At 37.5% G+C, this 20,500-nt stretch overlaps 1 protein-coding gene across 2 annotated transcripts in view; it reads left to right on the forward strand.

The window, feature by feature from the left end:
- Positions 1-20,500, forward strand: part of SIPA1L1 (signal induced proliferation associated 1 like 1) — a 78,583-nt gene that overhangs the window by 9,113 nt on the left and 48,970 nt on the right. For both annotated transcript variants that reach the window (XM_075151968.1, XM_075151969.1), the window contains exons 2-6: positions 2,129-2,259; positions 2,911-3,099; positions 9,869-10,043; positions 18,042-18,145; positions 19,364-19,521. In XM_075151968.1, the coding sequence (XP_075008069.1) occupies positions 2,129-2,259; positions 2,911-3,099; positions 9,869-10,043; positions 18,042-18,145; positions 19,364-19,521 (757 nt within the window). The remainder of the gene's footprint in view (positions 1-2,128; positions 2,260-2,910; positions 3,100-9,868; positions 10,044-18,041; positions 18,146-19,363; positions 19,522-20,500) is intronic.

Below are 20,500 nucleotides of genomic sequence, written 5' to 3' on the forward strand. Positions count from 1 at the left end.
TTTCTATTGTATAAGCAAAGGTACATCAGTGTTTTTAAGTCACTAAGCAGTTTGGTGTGGAAGTGGCCAAGCTATCTCAGGTTTTGGAAGCTGCATTATATGCTGATAGAAAATTGATCTCACGTTCTCAATGATTCTGCTGCTTCTGCATTGACCATCTTTGCCATAAATTGTTTGGTGAGCTATAAGCATCCTGAAAAAAGCAAGTTACTTAATGGGGGAAGAAGAAAAGCTAGGGTGCTAATAAGATGGTTTGGGTTTTTAAATAACAGAAGATCTCTGTGGCATTTATAGGGCTCCTATCAGTGGAGTAGTATAAAGATTTAATTAGGCTTACGTGGATGGTCTAATTTATTCATAATTTTCCCACTCATGACTAATTCAGTCACCCAAAACTTACGCCAATATTTACAGGATATTCCACAAGATATTAAAAGAATTTTGAATCTTAATTACCTCTGTGCAGAGTATTGGCTTTTGATGACTTGCAGAGGAATTTGGTAAAAAGCAAGCTTTATAATGCTGCGAGCATGTTTCTTTTATGTCTTGCATGCTCTGAAATCTCAAATGAAAAACATTGAGGAAAGGGTCATAAAATACCAGACACTAGGGAAGAGAGTAGAGCGCCCAAGGGCTTAAAGGGGTCAACAGCTGTGTGAAGACAAAAGTGTAATTCTAGGGCACAAGTAAGTTCATAAGGAGAGAGCACCTACTTGAAAAGCATTTAGTGTGTTGGAGGAAAATATAGCAAGAACCAGTAAGTATAATTTTAAAAAGAAATAGAATAAAAAGTGAGGCACTCAAATTTTTAACACCACAAGTGATTATTCATTGGAAAAATGACTGGCATGCACTATGGATAGAGTGTATTTCAATATCTTTTTTTAGTATCTTTAAAGATGCAGTTCTTAATGATGATATTAAAATATTTTGCATTTTACCTCTATAGCAGAACAGCTCATATTAGACTGCTCTAAAGTTCTTGTTTTAAAGTTCTGGTTGTTTTAAGAATAACAAGTAATCTGTATATAGTAGTTCAGACAGTATGGTTACGTTTTCTTTCAGGGCAGCTACATCTTTTTTTCATTCCACTGAATTTCACCTTTCTTCTTTGAATTGTTGAATTTTCAGATAGCTCTAACTTTCTGTTTTTGTGTTTAAATTCAGCTGTTGTCACTTGAGATACATACAACTTTATTTATATGTTGCTGCATTTATGGTGATGTACCTCTCATCAGTCAAGATAGTTTGTAATGCTCAGAAGGCTCAATAGAAGAGCCTTCAACAGCAATCTCTTAAATCGTTGAGCTTTAATTTTTGTAAATGCACTTTTCTAATATCTTCATGTAAAGTTTGTCTTTACATGTGTATAGTTAAACAAATATAAAAATGTATCTCAAATAATTTCTGTTCAGCTAGTGAGCAATTTCTCCAGCCCTGTATTCTCCTCTGTGACAACTTCCCAACTAGGGTAGTTTTAGACTCAACTCTTGGCACAACTATTAGGGTTGTTAGAACTTCACTGTTAAATATTTATGCTAGTCACTTTGTTCATTGCGCTTTATTCTATTTTTCTATGGTATTATGCTTTGATTTTTTTACTATGAACAAGCCTTTAACTTCTTTTTCAGCTTCATCAGCTTTTCCCCTTTTATAACTGAGTAACTTGTTTGACTGTTTTTTGCTTTTTCCATACAAAAATAAATAAGTTACATCCTTTGCTACGTACAATTGTTTGCCGCTCCCATTTTAACAGAGAGTGGCAAGTTTCCCACTTGGCTTCCTTGTTTTTGTTTTTAAGGGGGGGAAATTAGTTGAACTTACTTAGCTCAATGTGAGTGAAACAGATTTCGATATAAGAGCCAATGTAAGAGGTGTATCCTGTTTTAGGCCTGTTTAAGCAGAGATGCAATGTTGAATTTCAGCCTTCTTGTATAAACCGAGCTCATTAGAGAACTGAAGCACAAGAATGAAATTCTGGTACCACTGAAGACACGCTTTTATTGACTCTAGTGGAGCTGGGAATTTATTTCCAAAGTAACAACTAAGCATGAAAATACAGTCAAAGTGTAAGAAGAAAGACAGACTTTTATCTGTGTGTTCTATGTTTGTTTTTTTTATACGTAAGAACACTGGAACTATTTTGGGGCAGATGAGAACCTGGGTCCAGTAGCTGTTAGTATAAGAAGGGAGAAGCCAGAGGAAATCAAAGAAAATGGACCTCAATACAACTACCGGATCATATTCAGAACCAGTGAGGTAAGCAGTTTGGGAATGATAGTAAAAGAAGCTAGAAGTGAGCAGGCAAAACCAGGTGGTATGTGTGGGGTTTGTGTGCTTTTCAGCATTGGTAATAGATTTCTGTCTCCTCTACATACGTCGGACAATCTGACAACCTCCTGACAAAGTTATGCCGCATGTTTATGTTATACAGAAACAAGTAAGTGTATCAGTGAGTGAGTTATTCCATAACATGCAATACAGAGAAAACTGTGAAGGTTGTTTTGGTTAAAACTTGAGAAACTCACAGGAGCTATATTAGCTAGAAGCAAGCAAAGAGGAGGAAAATCACTTCCTCAACTTTTATATGTGACAGTGGGTAGACCTCAGAAGCATACTTTTTATACTTTGAAATGCTCTGCTAGAAGTACTACTACTAATCTTTTCCGAGTCTTAGTTTCCTGTAAAACTTATATCTGTTGGATCATTTGAAATATTCTGACTACTGTTAGCTGTCAGTGAGTGACATTTTGCATATCGGTGTCTGTTTCATGCAACATAAGTTACTTAATGTCCTCAATCTCTACTGAGAATTGGAAAAATAGTATGTTTTGCTCCACTGCTATTGCTAATCAACCTTTTCTCAGTGCATAATTCAATATATAAGCTATTTTTGTTTTGTATGCTTAGCTTATGACATTAAGAGGCTCTGTGCTGGAAGATGCTATCCCTTCAACTGCAAAGCATTGCACAGCCAGGGGACTTCCTCTAAAAGAAGTGCTGGAGTACGTAGTTCCTGAGCTGAATATCCATTGCCTAAGGCTGGCCTTCAACACTCCGAAAGTCACAGAACAGCTTATGAAGCTGGATGAACAAGGGGTAAGTGTAGAGTTACAGAATGAGACAAATTGTCTTTAACTGTCAGATTACTGCCATTAGTGCAAAATTACCTTTTAGCTTTAAGTGATTATAGTCAGTCTATTAAAATGCCTGATTTAAACTAAAGCTTGTCATCTGTAGGGAGAGTTATGTTGCATGTCTTTCCCTCAAGTTTTGCAGAATATTTGGTATGTATGAAATCAAGTTCATTGCTCTAAGTAGTCTAAAGTTTTAGATTAATGTTATTGTAATTGTCCATTTTGATTTACATTATAAGAGACTGAGTGATTGTTTTTCAAAGACTGTGGGGAGGAGGGAGTTCCGTTCTGGTTTTCCTATTGCTATTACAATGCGAATAGAAATCTCCCACGTTACTAAATGTTTTGTTGCAATGTTGTATTAGCACAACCATTACCAGGGCGCTGCCTGTCTCTTCCCCTCCCTGCCCCCCCCCCCCCCCCCCCCCCCCCCCGAAACAAACTACATGGCAAAATATTCTAAGCCTCTTCTTCATACAAGTGGTTTTCAATTAGGTGATAGTCTCTGTGTCTCTTAAAGATGGAACTGGGGCTCGTTAGCTACATAGCTTAGACTTAGCAAAATGACAGTCCATGAGTAAAATGAATTTTATGATTAAAAACTTAGACAGTGACATTTAACCGCTCTGAGTACTGAGACTGTCTCTTTCTCCTGGTCGTTTTTGCTTCTCATGATCAGCCTTTCCTACACAGAATTAACATCTATGTTATTATTTCTTCTTGCTGTCAGTCTAACGTTGCCATCATAAAATTGAAAAAGGTCTAATCATTATCTGCCCCACAAGGGAGAGAATATAGCTATTCTAAACAGGTTTATAAGTGACTATCATGAAGATTTTGTCAGCTTCCTTGTGGTTTGGTTATTAAAATGGACAAGATAGAGAATCCCCAAATAAATACCTACCAGAAGCAAAACTTGAGCAAAACACTTTGTCCTCTAGTTAGTTTCAGAACCTCATCCATCTCACTAAGAACACGGTACAAAAGGATGAAGAAATGGGTAGCTGTGGCTATCGCAGAGCATGCAGACTAACACGGGAGTGGTTATGTGTGGTCAGCCCAAGGTAGGTGCAACCCAGTATTGTCACTGACCATGACCAACTGTGGGTGCCTGGCTAAGAATATGAGAACAGGAAGAGTGTGGAGTGATACTTTCTTAGCTCCTGATAACCTTGTAGGCTTTTATAGGGTTTTCTATACTACTCCTCTGCTTTACCAGTTTGATGAGTCCTAGTTTAGTTAGTAATTTGTTATGGAGAAGTTGTTCTGTACCTCTGATCGTGATTTTTGCCTCTCTCTGGAGTTTTTCCAGTTCCCTCGTCCTCTCCCACATCTATTTTAAAACAGTGCAGTTTTGAAAATGGGGAAGAATTTTGGTGTAGTATGCTTTTTTATCTCTTCCCTCTCTAATAATTACTGATATTTTGTTTGCTTTATGTCTACGACTGAACACTGAAAGTATCTTTTCATGAACACCTAAGATCCTATTTCTTAGGGGTGTAAGTCAGAGCTCATTGCTGTATATACAAAGTTGGGTATCTTTGTACCACATGGATCACTTCAAGCTTTGCTTGCATTGAGGTTCATCTGCCATTCTTTTGCCCAGTTATCCACTATCATAAGTTCCTTTGGTAGCTCTCATAGCCAGTCTTCAACTCCAATACTGTAGAGTAATAACTCAGTAATGTTAGCAAACTTAGTTACCTTCCTATTCATCACCTCTATCATTTTGCTGAAGTGTGTGTTGAATACTGTATGTCCAGGTTCAGATCCCTGCCTTACTCTACTGATCATTTTCTTCAGCTCCTTCTTGTCTTTTAGCCAGTTATATGTCGAAGTGAGTTCCTTTTTCTGTACTCTCGCTATTTAGGGGTTTTAAGACTTTTTGAAGAAAAAGCTTTGTTAAATATCTGTTGGAAATTGAAGTATACTCTGTATCAGCTGTATCTCCTGCATGTGCTTATTGGCTCCCGCAGAGAACAACACTGCGATGAGCCAGCGAACACGTAAGGTTGAGGGGAGAGGGGTTTACCGTATAGCCTGCTAAAAGAAGGACGGAATCTTTAGATGCTTACACTGCTCAGTATAACTGGTTTTTTTCACATGATGAGATCCTAATAAGTTGGAGGCCCGAGTGTTTTCCTTAGACAATTAGAGCAGTGATTCCAAATATGCACATATTCAGTGTTTATGATTTGTTACCTGAGCCTAAACCTAATCTGCCCTTCATCCAGAATCAAGTTTGTCAGGCAGCTGAAGACTCAAGATTATCTTTCAATCTCTTTCCAAAGTTTTCTGTTTCAGCAGTGGAGAAAATGGAATTTAATTCAACATGACCCCATAAGCAAGCCTTTGGATTCAAGGATCAGTACCTTCCAGATATGCCCATCAAGAACCTACAATCTCAATAGAGTTGATGGGAAAATCTTCACAAAGAAAAAAAATCTAGCAGGAAGTTCTATTTAAAAAAATAAATTCCAAAATTATTTCTAGTAAATACCTAATTTAAAAGTAATTTAGCATAATTTGCTTCAGAAGTCAGTTATGTCTAAAAAATTGTGAGATTAAATTATCCTTATTTCATATGCTGTATGTCATTAAACTCCCAGAATATGGTGTATAGTATGGTTTTTGGTTATTACTTAAACTTTTGAAAATCATTAAGGACAAGTGATAGTTAAAATTGTATTATTTACATCAAAGTATTTTCTCTTTTTGTGGTAATGAAACAGTTTGACACTTCTAACAGAAAAAGATAAGCACACTCTGTACTAATTAGAAGCTGCATTTTTTATCAATTCCAAGCTAACAGAAAAATTTGGGTAACAGCTGCTCAACTAATTAGGTACACAATGTTTATCACTTCTTCTTGCTGAGTGTTGCACTGTTTCATTACAGCCCAAAGAGGTGCTTGTTTGATATAGCAAATAAGATGTTTTGTAAATTTAAGAGTTAAGACTATAAAGTGACTTTAGCCTGACTTAGCCATTAAATTTCACCTAGTAACCCCTCCATTGAGCCAAATCCGCATGCACCAGTTTTGATTAAGATAGGCTATCTTTTTTTATATTTGAGTGAGGTTTTAAAGCAGTTGGTTGTTTTCATATTTAAGAATTTGCAGTTCTTTATTTGAATTTATCTGCTTTTGGCTTCCAGACTTCTGATATCTTTCTCCGCTACATCTTAAGAGTAATTTTGGTGTGAGATTGTTTTCCAGCAAAGGTTTTTGTATGCAGTGATTAAGTCATCTGTTAGTCTTGTTTATGATAAACTAAACAGATTGCACTTTTCAAGTCTTTCACTGCAACATATTTGCTTTGAATTTCTTATCACTTTTATGGCTGAGCTTTGTCTCTACTACTCTTCCAATATCTGCATATGACATCCAGTGTCAGAATGGGAATATTCTTCTTGCCCCAATTTTGTACTGCTGGTGTATGTCAGATTGTATCTTCCTTACTTCCCCTTATGTTGCTAGAGTCATGGTAACATCTGCTGTTCTGTACGTATGGCCCACATTGCTTGTCACCTAGCTGTTCTTTTATTGGCGTTATTAAAATGCATTCATTTGAATGGTTCTGTGTTAAAAAGCAATCAAATTGTTCCGTAGGGCTGCGCTAGCTTCCTGGCTAATTACCATCTACTAATCTTTGCCTTGAATGCAGAGTTCATGGTAACTTATTTTAGGTTTACTTCCAAATATGATTTAAAAATTTGAATATCAGGACAATTACTGATTTATTCCAGTAGAACTTTATCTTTATGCCAATTTCTCATTCACAGAAATACTGTGAAATGTCAGTCAGTTTTTAATATAATTCCGATTTTATAATACAAACTTGCTGACTGGTTAAATCCAAGATATGCCTTCCGCGGTCTTTCAGTGGGTGCTAGACAAATACTTGAAGTGCACTTTTCCCACATATATAAATATGTAAATACTTCAGATTATTAAAATGAAGCTGCTACATTAGGAGTTTTACCACAGCAGAATTCATCCTTCAACTCCTTTTTTAGTTTTTACTTGGAGTTAATACACTTCTAAGGACTCTAGATGTATCAGAAGGAGGTGTAGTAATGGGGACTGCATGCCTTTCTTCCCCCAGATCCGCTTTTTTTGATTCAGAAATACCAGCTTGTGTTGGCCTTATGAAATTTTTTTTTTAAGTTCAGCAAATCTAAGAACAGCTAGAAGGCATATCCTGCTCTTTGCATAGTCCTTATTTAGTTTCTTAGGCTGATATTTTCAAAGCAATAAAGGACAGTTGTTTGGTTGCTCGTGGATGCTGCAGATCCCATTTATGTTTATGCCCTTCCTTCACCTGAAATTGAGGCTTAAATAGTGTAGGTGTGCTTGGCGAGAATGGTGTTCTTTGTCCTAACTTGTTTAAGTAAAATTACTAGAAACTATTTTAATTAGCAGTGCAGCTAAGGCATTGTGGTCCTATGATGAAACACTTCCATCATCATATTTCCTTGGGAGTGGACAGAGAACATATCTGAGCAGCAAATGTTGCCTGAACAGTCCAAGACAGGACCTGCTGCTGATGATACGGAAAGTCATGGCAGTTGTTCTGGCAGGAGCAGTAGCAGTGCCACCACCAACCACCCTTCCTCTTTCCTCCTTTCCCACATGTCAGCAGTAGCTGCTCCAGGTTCTCTGTGAGAGCACATAGTCCTGTCGGCGAAGGCACTAAATTTGTCTGCTGTGGGGCAATAAGCTTGCGGTGAGTGGGATCATGTAGTTTGCTAGCTAAGCAGAGATCATAAAATGTACCCACAAACCTCATCTAGCTCCCATGATTTCTGAGAAAATTTAAATCTTAATTGAACAGTCGTCATACAGAATGGGTTTTGTAAAAAAAAAAAAACAACCTTGTGCCATCCATCTGTATCTGGATTGTTTTGAGCGTTGTATACACTGATGGTTGTTTTGAATTTTTGTATTTTTTTAGTGAATGGGGAGTTGAAGTAAATAATCGTGATAATAAATTGTAACATCAATTTGCTTAGTATTTGTTTTACCAATAAATATCTTTGCTTCAGATCTTAATACTTCAGTGCCCAAAATATGCAGTCTTCATTCTTAAAGGTGAATGTTTTTGGTTAGGGTCTCTAGTGCTGAAAGAGCGTATTTCCCTTATAGTTACACAGAAAGCATTTCAAATAGTTAACAATGAGAGAAAAGGAAATAGAAACATTACCTCAAGGCACAAAATAGATTTTTTTTTTTTTTTCCCCTTACCCTTTCAGTTGCAATTTTGAAAGTTGCCCTGTGAATGTTTCTTTCATAAGAAATAGATTGAGATGAGGACAGGCTGAGAGAGTTTAGCCTAGAGAAGAGAAGGCTCCGGGGCAACCTTATAGCAGCCTTCCAGTACTTAAAGGGGGACTACAGGAAAGCTGGGGAAGGACTCTTTATCAGGGAGTGTAGTGATAGGATGAGGGGTAACAGTTTCAGATAGGAAGAGGGTAGATTTAGGTTAGATATTGGGAAGAAACTCTTCATTCTGAGGGTGGTGAGGCACTGGAACAGGTTGCCCAGAGAAGCTGTGGATGCCCCATCCCTGGAAGTGTTCAAGGCCAGGTTGGATGGGGCTTTGAGCAACCTGGTCTAGTGGAAGGTGTCCCTGCCCATGGCAAGGGGGGTTGGAACTAGATGATCTTTAAGGTCCCTTCCAACCCAAACCATTCTGTGATTCTATGCTGTACTCATATTTTATCATAAGAAATTTGGACATATTTAGAAGATGTAAGTCAGGTAGTCATTGTGTCAGATGATAAAATAAGGGACATTCTGGAGGGGAAAAAAGAAACAGCCTAGAACTATGACTCATTACATATGTTTAACTTCTTCAACGGGAGTAATCAAGCCAAGTTGATCTTTACCCTTCTTTTTTCCCTCCTTATTTTCCTACTGCTAATACTTTATCCCTGTCACCATTCATCCTTGGTAGTAAAAGAAGAATACTGTAAAGTTGCAATTTTCAGAGTTTTTTAATTTTAAAATTTACTTTAATTAGAGACAGAGTAGGACCACTTCTCAGGGCTTTTAAATTACCCATCCGAAAATATAGTAAGTTAAAATTAATGAATTTCAATTTAATTATGTATGTTCACATCATCCCAGTAAGTTCCAAAACCTTTCGTCTCACGACCTGTGATCGAAGCTTTGAGAGCAGATCACAGTATATTCAGATGACTTTGCTTCCAGTGCCCTTGCAAATAACTGTTTTCACTTCCCACTAACCTGTAGCCCAAACTTGTAAATCTCATGCCAGTTTCGATAGACTTTCTTGTGATTTTGCTCTGGCAGATCTGGTTGGCATTTATTTAAAATGGAGCCTCTACAGAAATTCGGGGGGGGGGGGTGAGGGGGAGATTATTTACCCTGCAATAAGTATGCATTTTTACTGCAATAAGTATGCGTAAACTCCAAGGCTCTCCTTTGTGCTCTGCCAGTCAGAGTTCCTGAAAATAAGGAACATTAATGTTTGTTTCACTTCAGAAAGCATTTTGACATCTTTAGGTTAAATATGGCATCATCAAGGCAATGATGGTGGAAAACAATGAGAGTATTTGGAACTAGACGAACATTTGAAATTAGACTGATAATTAGGTATTTTTCTTTGTGAATTACGGGTTTATTAAAAAATGTGAAGTGAATTCCATAAATAATTTGCTGCATCACTTGCTATACATATAAGATTTTAATCTTTTTCCCTTTGCAGTTAAGTTACCAACTTAAGGTGGGTATCATGTACTGCAAGGCCGGGCAAAGCACAGAAGAGGAAATGTATAATAATGAATCAGCGGGTCCAGCCTTTGAAGAGTTTCTTCAGCTCTTGGGAGAACGAGTTCGACTCAAGGGATTTGAAAAGTATCGTGCTCAACTGGATACAAAGAGTAAGGCTTTTTCTTCCCCCCGCCTTAAATGAACAAAATGCATCATACGGTTGCTAACTGACTTTTTGTAGAGAGTTCTTAAAAATAACCTCTTTGCTATAGGAAGACAGTTGCTCGATATTAGAAGTCAAAGCAGAGCAAGTATGTAATTTAACCCATACCCATATGGTCTTTCAATTCTGATAATTCTTGTACTAATTTGGTACGAAATTATGACTAAAGCTGCAACAAGAAACCAGTAATTATGGAACCATTATTGGCATTGCAAATCCATCATCAGTGTGTTGTCTAAAGAGTAATCAATACAGTTGGTATGTCATAATTTTTTTAATGATATGCTAATGGACTGTCACCAAAAAAGTTTTGTGATCCCATCTATGTAACTCCACCTTGACAAGTTGATCTGTTGCTTTTCTGCTGTGTCTGTTGCATGTAGTTTTTCTTCTAGGCAGTTTTGTCTTACTTCTGCTATCAAATGTATTCCTCCCTCTGTGATTTTTCTTTTGAAATTAAACTGGATTTGGCAGTTATATTATCAGCTCTAACTGTAAAAAATATTGCAACAAAAACGCAGTGGAAGGATGATTTTGAGTGACAGTATCTATAAAAGAAACTCCCTACTTTTGGAATCAAGCTTGTGAAATACCTGTTTATCAGCTAGTGCATGCTATATTCAATTTGTAAATCTATTTAAAAATACTCAGGGGGAAATTTTGTCCTGTCTTCCTTTTCTTTGAGTAGTGGAACTAACCAGTTCCTATGGAAATCTTCTGCTATTTTGCTCACTTGCAGCAAAGGAAATTAAATAAGGAGTTGATTAATGAAAGCTGAAAAGCATTCATCAACTTCAGTGCAGCAAAAACTGTGCTCTTGTCATGAGTTTCCTATCACAAATACAGTAACTTGCTATGCTTTAGTGCTCCACCATTCTACCTTGTGTCCTTGATTCTTACAGGGATCACGTTGCCATCTCCTCAGGCTGTTCTTGCTCAGCCTAATCGTCACTCCTCGAGGGTTATAAAACTTCCTGTGGTTTTAAACCTAAATTAATACCTATTTCGTACATGTTTACTGTTGAGCCAGCTTTCTTTTGGTTGCAATACTTATATTCCCTCTGTTGTATTTACTCCCCTGAGTGCATTTACACTGAGAGCAGTTGTGTCTCCTCTATGCTTTTGTGACGTCACCCTTAATAAGCCAAGTGTCTCTTATTGGTATGGGAGGCGTGGATTTCTCTGCTTCCTCCCCGATGCAGTATTACCTGGTAACCTTCCTATGCACTCGTCCAAGTTTGAATTTAGTCTCTTTAATTTTAGTGACTAGGATTATATACATGATTCCAGATGAGATCCAGGCAGTTTCTTGCTGTAACATTTCCTTACCTTTACTGGAAATATATTATACAATAATTTTCAGGCTGGGTTTTCCTTTTCTGCAGCTCCAAAGTGTTATTTTAGCAGTTATAAAAATAAGCCAGGTCAAAAATCAAATGTGTATGGAAAACAGAAAATATTTGTTATATTATAGCTTCTGGTTTTATATTGTGACCTCCCTGTTACTTTCAGTAGTTAAGTAAAATTCTCTCTTCCCTTTCTTCTGGTTTAATTATTTAAGACATCTGAAAAAAACCCTTTTTTTGGTGTCAGTCCACACACTGGTTTTGAGTACATGTAAATCCTGTATGATTTAAGAGTTGACTCATCTGCTCAGATATACCCATGAAAGCTGTAACTATGTCATAAGAACTTGCTTGAAATTTTCTTCTAAACAGAATTTTTCAGTAATGTTTGAGTTCCTTCTTGTTGCTTCAGACTCAGGGAAAGAATTTTGTCAGGTTTTATTTTGTGTACTACAATCTAGCACCTGTTAAATGGACACACTTAAAGTGTAAACTTTTAATTGACTGAATCTCTCCAGGTTTTAAGAGTTGTGTTCTTGTGATGAAGTTTGTCTACTCCATGTTGAGAGCTGACATGTCTTTTTCACATTGCCCAGTAGACATACCAGCTCCATTCTGTATCTAAAAATACAAAAATCGAGAAGCTTTACATGAACTCTTCACTGGGATCAGAGAGGAAGGGGGATCCTCTGAGTGGAAACTGCTACTTTCATGAAAGGGTTTCCTACATTTTCTTTTAGTCAAGGTTTACAAGCTTGCATGCGTGGGACCTCTTCAGCTAGAACTACTTACAAACTCCTAAGTTGTCTGAAATCTTTCAGGTTATGTTGTCTGCAGGCTCAGTGAGGGAACACGCAGCTACACAGCATACATGAGTTCTTAACGAGCAGGTTTAGACAGCAGCAAATGTGAACAATGGCAACAAACCTTTGTAATTTATCTTGATGGTGCTATGTTTTCCTTTCTGCCAGTATGCAAAGCACGGACTGGAAGTGGTGGAAGAGAAGGTGGTGTTTTGGGGGCACAACACTAAGCTCTTCAGATAGCTACATTCGGAAACCCTTATTGCATGTTCTGCGTAGGAAATGGCAAAAAAAAAAAGCCACCCTGTGGTAGGCAAAATGCTAAAGACCAGAGGTGGTCGCAAGAGCTGCATCTGGAATACGGGGAATATGTGAACAGCAGAATACAGACAGGCAGTACATCTTCGATAGCTACCCAAAGTAATCAATCAGTCTTTTCTGCCTTGGCCCTAACACAGAAAGGCCTGCAAAGGAGGAGGTTGTGGTTTTCACCATGACTTAGGTTAATAAGGTTTTGTTGAAACTGCTAGGTAGCGAGCTTCTCCCTTTTCCAGCTCTGCTTTTCTGTTGCTAGAGGTCACTGTCATGAAATAGTTCTTGTGGTCCCATTACTCAGGAAATTTTCCTGCAGAAATTCTGTTTAATGTCAGCACAGTTGATTGCAAAGATGCTCTTAAAAAACTAATGTCTGTTCATTAACTTGCAAGAAAGGTCAGCGCTATGTAGGCTACTTCGCTAGTTCCCATACCTTTGATAATGCTTTGCAACCTATGAAAAGCAGGTGCATGATGTAAGACACGATGAAAGATTTTCTCAGCGTGGAGGGAAGCTGATTTGTATATGTACTCTGGAAATCTTCACAAGAAGTTTTTAATTTATGCAAATTTAGAAAAGTAAAGTTGCTTTAGCAAAAGGCAGTTTCAGAACAGTTGTTGTTCTTAGAAGTTTTTAGAATTAGGGGCCTAATTGGTAAGTATCCGTAACAGAGCCAATTTTTAAAAGGAGGAATCTCATGCATCCTATTAACTGAAAGCCTATTTAAGTATATTGGATCCTTCAAGGGCTTTAGCTTTGGATCTCTGCCAGGGCCACTGTGGAAAAGAGCTGCTACTTTTAAAGTTTTGTTTGTGTATTTCTAGAATTACCAGAGGGGAAGCAGTCTATCTCCTGGCAGCCTGCAGACTTTGGATAGGAAATAGAGCTTGAAAATGACATCCGTCCCGTGGTTGCTAGGAAGTTTATGGGCATCACTTTAAAGTAATAAACATCACAGTAATCTTTCAAATTACAGCTTCAGTCATTTTACTTTATTTTCTAGTTGTAATGCATGCTTTACTTCCCCCCACTTAGTCTCATTTCTCAGTGTTTTAAACTGGTAAACGGGATCAGCTGGATAATGCTAGGCCTGGTAACCTGGCGTGTGCGTCCAGCAGAGTGGTGGTGTGGTTGGTGCAGGAAGTGAAGGAGATTGATTAATGTGAGTTGTAGGAGTTTATGAATTACCTATTTGATGAGATTATAAACTTAGCGAATAATGGTAGGTTTCTGTATTAGATGTTTATACTGCATGACGTTTGGGTTAAGACATGAGAAGGATATAAAAACAGCACAGAGATATTAAATAGATTAAAAATCTAGGGAATGAATGGACTTCAAATTGACATTTCATTTAGGGGTTGTCAATAAACCCCAATGTTTCTAATGAAATAATAAAGATAGATTACCTTCTTACCTTGCACTATTTAACATCTTTTCAACCATGTGGAAGTAAGAGTAGACTTACTGTTGGGTCTGAGCCATTTGCTGGGAGACCGATAACCAAAGGAAGTCAGAGGTTCCTCAACTGCTAAAGAACCAGAAACAGGGATGGGGGGAAGTTCATTTGCATTTCTCCATGTTTGTGTTACACGTATACTTTTGTATGTTACAAAAGAAAGGATTCTGTCCTCGGAAATAGTGTCTGAAAACGACTTGGATATTACAGAAGTTGAACATGAGGGCTTGGTGTAATCCTTGTGTATGACAGAAAGGAGAGCGGGTTTGACAGGTGCTGAATTTGGGCCAGTAACGAGGAGAACCTAGAAATAAGGCAAGGCTTTTTAACAGCAAAGGTAAATGGGAACAACATTAAGTTCTGAAACTTCTTGTTCTTGCACCTTTAATTGTGAGCACTGCTGCCGTTTGTAGCAATGGCTGTTCCTTCTTCTGCCTTATCAGTATCGTTTATTTTTTGTTTTCCTACAATTCCTTGCAACATGTTTTCCTTTGAAACACTGGGTTAATTTTCTACTTGTACTGGGTTTTATACAGTTTTCTAGAGCAGAGGTTTTAAAAGCTGCTGTAGAAGCAGGCTGAAAAAGTCCTGGGGCTTCAGTGAGGTGAATTTATTGGCAGTTGATGCTGTTGGTGTCAATCAAACTTTTGAGCACTGTTGGTGTTGGAAAAAACATTTAAATGGGAGTCTGTTAAAACAGTCCTTGTAAAGGTAGCTGAGAAACATTGGAAGGACAGAAGAATAAGGTGGATTTTTAAAGGTGAATAATGATGGAAGGAACAGAAGATCAGATAAGTCCTCAGCTAAGTAACCAAATCCAGTAATGGGACAAGACTGAGAAGGCAGCCCAATAGGTATGCCATACACAGATGGCAGGAGGGGATGTCTTCAGTGTAAAAAGGTCCCTCGAGCCTCTGTTAGATACAAGGAAATCAAAGTAGATTGCAGTGCTGGCTTACAGTTCTGACCTTGAAATGATGGGCTCAGTTTTGGGGCCGGTCCTGTTCAGTATCTTTATCAATGATCTGGACGAGGGGATCGAGTGCTCCCTCAGTAAGGTTGCAGACGACACCAAGTTGGGCGGGAGTGTTGATCTGCTGGAGGGCAGGAAGGCTCTGCAGAGGGACCTGGACAGGCTGGATCCATGGGCTGAGGCCACCTGTATGAGGTTCAACAAGGCCAAGTGCCGGGTCCTGCACTTCGGCCACAACAACCCCAGGCAATGCTACAGGCTTGGGGAAGAGTGGCTGGAAAGCTGCCCAGAGGAAAAGGACCTGGGGGTGCTGATTGACAGCCGGCTGAACATGTAACGGCATCCTGGCCTGTATCAGAAATAGTGTGGCCAGCAGGAGCAGGGAGGTGATCGTGCCCCTGTACTCGGCCCTGGTGAGGCCGCACCTCGAATCCTGTGTTCAGTTTTGGGCCCCTCACTACAAGAAGGACATGGGGGTGCTGGAGCGTGTCCAGAGGAGGGCAACGAAGCTGGTGAAGGGCCTGGAGCACAAGTCTTGTGAGGAGCGGCTGAGGGAACTGGGGTTGTTTAGCCTGGAGAAGAGGAGGCTGAGGGGAGACCTCATCGCGCTCTACAACTACCTGAAAGGAGGTTGTAGCGAGCTGGGTGTTGGTCTCTTCTCCCAAGTAACAAGCGACAGGACGAGAGGAAATGGCCTCAAGTTGCGCCAAGGGAGGTTTAGATTGGACATCAGGAGAAATTTCTGTACTGAAAGAGTGGTCAGGCCTTGGAACAGGCTGCCCAGGGAAGTGGTGGAGTCACCATCCCTGGAAGTATTTAAAAGATGTGCAGATGTGGCGCTTAGGGACATGGTGTAGTGGGCATGGTGGTGTTGGGTTGACGGTTGGACTCGATGATCTTGGAGGTCTTTTCCAACCTTAATGATTCTATGATGCTATGATTAAATGCGTCATTTGGATTGTAGCCTTATCACTTAGTTTGCAGAACCAGTGTTGTTCTGAGAAAGAACCCTTTTCTGCCTGAAATTGAAGTCCATCCAGGAAAGTTGAAAGTTTGGCTTAAATGCATAGGTGCGGTTCTAGCGTATAATTTGTCAGAATTGCTCTATTCTTTTCCCCCAACCCCTTGTGGGCCCCTTCCCCTCTTTTGGGGCCTTCCTTCCCCTGTCTGTCTTCTTACCCACTTCCCTTTCTTTTTGCACCTGCTCCCCCTTTCCAGCTCTTTGTAATATTTTTGTATGCTCTATTTGTGAAAGGTGATGTACAAATTAGCATATTTACAGTTAGACAAAAAAAAGCCGGTAAGGAGTTACGTTGGTGTTTAGGTGACTTTCAGGTGCATCTGCTCCTTCAGCGTGCATTGTAACGGTCAGGCAGAGGATAGAGGCTGCTGTGAACTGAGTGCCAGATGAAATGACTCCCTTTCAGCTGTCATGGTGTTGTAATTGGCATTAAAAAGAAAATATTTAGCAGTTAGCTAGTTTTTTGTAATGGCAATGTTGAGTGCTGGAAAAGAGAGCCCAATCTTCTTGAAACATTAAGTGAGATTTTTTTTTAATTAAGATTCTAGGAATCTTTTTTTTCTTATTCCCATTTTATTCTATATAGGATTTGGAAATGCAAAATCTCTATGCAGCTATAATGTAGAAAACTTTCCATTTCATTTTATGGATGGTGTTGCGGTTTTTTCATTTACAGAAAAGCTACCTCTATTTTATTATTCTGAATTTGACAGAAAGTGAAAACTTCTTGTCAAAGCTTATACCCAAAATCTGGGTAAACAAACTGTGTATTTATGTTATTGTAAATGCCTCACAAATCTCACAGCTATTATCTCCTTAGTAACATGATCTCTCTGCTAATAAAAAATGCCAAGGTGTACTATTTAACAGCTTTTTAAAAAACATTGGTATAAATAGCTGGGATTATATAATATAGTGGCATGTTTATATAACTTCAAATAATTAGGATGCTTTTTTCCATATATAAATCTAGTTATTTTTAAAATTCTGTTTGAAAACGGGCTTTTTGCACTGTGGACAGGAGTTATATTTAATAGAATATATTCACTATTTCAGCTTTAAATGTGTTACTACTTAAATTAATGGAACATTTTTCAAGGTCTTTTTTTTTTTTTGAGAGAAAGAAAAAGTAAAAACAGAAGTTCCCAATTTGTCTGTGATCAAGTGTTGTCTTCAACCAACACTTTGTAAACTTTAATAATATCCCCTCTTCTTTTTTTCTTTCTAAACTTCATAATCCTAGTTTTTATCATTTTCTCTCCACATGGAAGTCTCTCCATCCACGTATAATTATTTTTGTGGCCTGTTTCTGGATCCCTTCTCTTTCTTCTATAACTTTTAAAATAGGGTGGCCAGAACCCAAAACAGGTGAGAGTACCTTTGATTAATATACCAGCATCATAATGTCATTGTTGTGGGCTTTTTCCATCATCAGCTGTAAGCATGCTAGCATCCTATTTGGGTTTTTGACTGCTCCTATCCATAAAGCACCTGTTTTAGTGAAGGTTTTATCTGACTTCATTACAGTTAATTTAGAGTCCTGATATTTATGTTTAAAAGAACCCATTCTGTTCTTTCATATATTGTGGGTTATATGTCCATTGATATTTAATTATGCATGAGATCATGGTATTCATTCGCAGTATCTGTCTACCTTCCCTTCTGAAGTCCTTTTCACATTCTTTACAGTTCAGTTTCATTCCGATTAGCCTGAGATATTGGGTGGTGTCTGAAAATTATTTCAGACTTTGTTATCACTTTTCATGCTTACATAGGCTTTCTTCAGGGTTTTCTGGTACAAATTCCCTATTCCTAACAAGTTCTTCATTGGGAAAAGTTATATGTGCCATCTGCTTTGGCAGGTGAATAAACTCTGGGTAAGTTTTTACTTACTGACATTTCAGCTAGGATCAAGGATGAATAGGAATTCTTGTCCTGCCTGATGATTTTCTTTGATAATAATGAAACTTTGTTTTTAAACTTTTTTTTTTAAATAATGCTTTTATTTTCTCTTTTCTTTAACTGAAGCTGATTCAACGGGTACTCACTCTCTATATACAACATACAAGGACTATGAAATCATGTTCCACGTTTCTACTATGTTGCCATACACTCCAAACAACAAGCAACAGGTAAGATGGACCATGCCTATTTAGAATTATTTTCTCCTCCATCTCAAAAGTAGCTGAACTATTGAATATTTATGACAACTTTCATTTGTTACTAGCAAAGAAAACATGTAGAATCAAAAGTATCAAAAGTAAAACTGGCCATCTCTGGGTCAGGAAGATGAGCAAAGCAGACCATTGTAGGTACATCATAGGTAGATTTTTCTCCATAGGACTGTTTTCTATTTATTTATACATTATTTACTAAACTTTGATGTAAATATTATACGATAATGTCAGTAGCACATCTGTGTTACATAAATAACAGTTCATATCTTATGTCAAAAGGACCGTAGTGTACTTGACATGATTTTCAGCCTTCTGGAGCAAAGTCCGTTGCACTTTAAGGATTGCATTCAGCAAATTGTGATATGCACAGAATCAGAGGTGACGAGTGGGTGGTCCAGCACACTACACAAGAAGACATGAGACGAAATCCTTTCGTTTGTTTTATATTTTTTTATTATACTGAAGAGCTTTGTAGGCTGACCTGCTTTGTTACTCTGAAGTACCTTGGTCTTGTTAAATAGTAGGCCATCTTGTTGTGTATGATGTGTATGCATTTTACTCTAGAAGTGATGTCATTTTGTGTTTCTGCAGATAAAATGGACATTTCCTTTAACAATAAAAGATAACACAGTATTCTTTTTAGTTTGCTTTTGTACACTAAATGTTATACTACTTTGTAGTTTACCTTTCTCTTTTACTGTAATCTTGGATTTACTGAAAGAAGCCTATCAGAAAATTATTATAGCATGTCTTAAGGACAATGACAACTATTTTCAACTTGAAATAGAACCTACTTCTGGCTTGTAAAAATGTGTGAAGTGGGGAATGTTTTCCAGCTTCCATGTATCACTGATTATTCTGGTGCTAGCAGGTTTTGTTGTTGTTTTTCCTCTTTGTTTAGCTTAAAATTTTCCCTAACAAGATCTTCCTTTATGTTACATATAGAAATTAAATGGTTATGAAAATGAAAATGCCCATGTCTGAAATTTATTAGATGAATAACTGACATTCTGGTACTTGTCATATAAATCCTCAAGTCTTTCATTTTTCAGCCTGAAGTATCATTTGAAATAAAAAAATTGAACAATAGTAATTTATAATAATGAGAAATAAATAATCGAAAATTGTGAAGAGACTGTGTTTTAACCTATGCATCTCTTTTTTTTGTTAAAGCTTCTGAGAAAACGACATATTGGAAATGATATTGTGACAATAGTTTTCCAGGAGCCTGGAGCACAACCATTCAGCCCAAAGAACATTCGATCCCATTTCCAGCATGTCTTTGTCATTGTAAGAGTGCACGGTCCCTGTACTGACAGCGTTTGTTACAGGTAGGTATCGCTAGTTTCACTGAAAGCATGGAATTTGAGTGCAGAGAGAGGTGTCATTCCTCTTTTAAATTCTCAGTAGCGAAACATAATGAAAGATAGGGGTTGTGGAGATTTTGGGTCATGTGAATGTAGAATGCTTTTTAAAAAGTAAATAGACACACATGAGTATGTAAAGGAAACACACCCAATGAGGAAATTGATGCTGTCAGTATGTGTACACACATACACATATATTTTTTTATATTAAAGAAAATCAAGCATTTGGGAATGATTTTAAAATTCCATTCTCATTTTCTTTTTATTCTCGTCATTAAGAGTATGCTAGAGGAGTTTTTCTGTTTTGATTGTGAATTCAGTTTTTGTTCGGATAATTTGGGCATCTGAGCTTATGTTCCATCTTTGAAATTAAGACAGTGAAAAAGTATGACTAACCTACGCTCTCTGAAATATTCTGTCTGAAATATCTTCATTTCTTCTCTCATTTCAGTCCAACAAAGGCATTCTAGAACATTATGCAGCAAAAAAAAAAAATCTTAGTGTGACCTTAAAGTCAATATGATTAAAATAGAAAATGGTAATTGATAGTAACATATAATAAAAAATTGCAAGATGAGATTCATATTTAGCATAAATTTTTTAATCAAATTAAAAGCATGTAGAAATAATGTTTTTGAGTTACACTTCTTTTTACGACCAATGAAACTTTTTACCTTTGTTATATCCTGAACTCTTAATGTATTTTTATTTTTAAATGTTGACTGATCTCAGCAAACTTTTCTAAAGCTTCTTTATTTAAAATATGAAGTGTCAGGTTAATGGATTTAAAGTAGTTATCTAGAAATGAGGTAGCCTTAGAATTAACTTGTCTTTACTGAAATGCAAATGTTCACCTAAGCGTTTCATTCAGTCAAGTGCTTATTTAGAGGAAGAGCTAAGACTGCAGTGTCTGAGGTGGTGTATTCATGTTTTTTAAGTAAGT

This window comes from Calonectris borealis, chromosome 5, assembly GCF_964195595.1.
Source record: "Calonectris borealis chromosome 5, bCalBor7.hap1.2, whole genome shotgun sequence".
Lineage (NCBI taxonomy): Eukaryota > Metazoa > Chordata > Aves > Procellariiformes > Procellariidae > Calonectris > Calonectris borealis.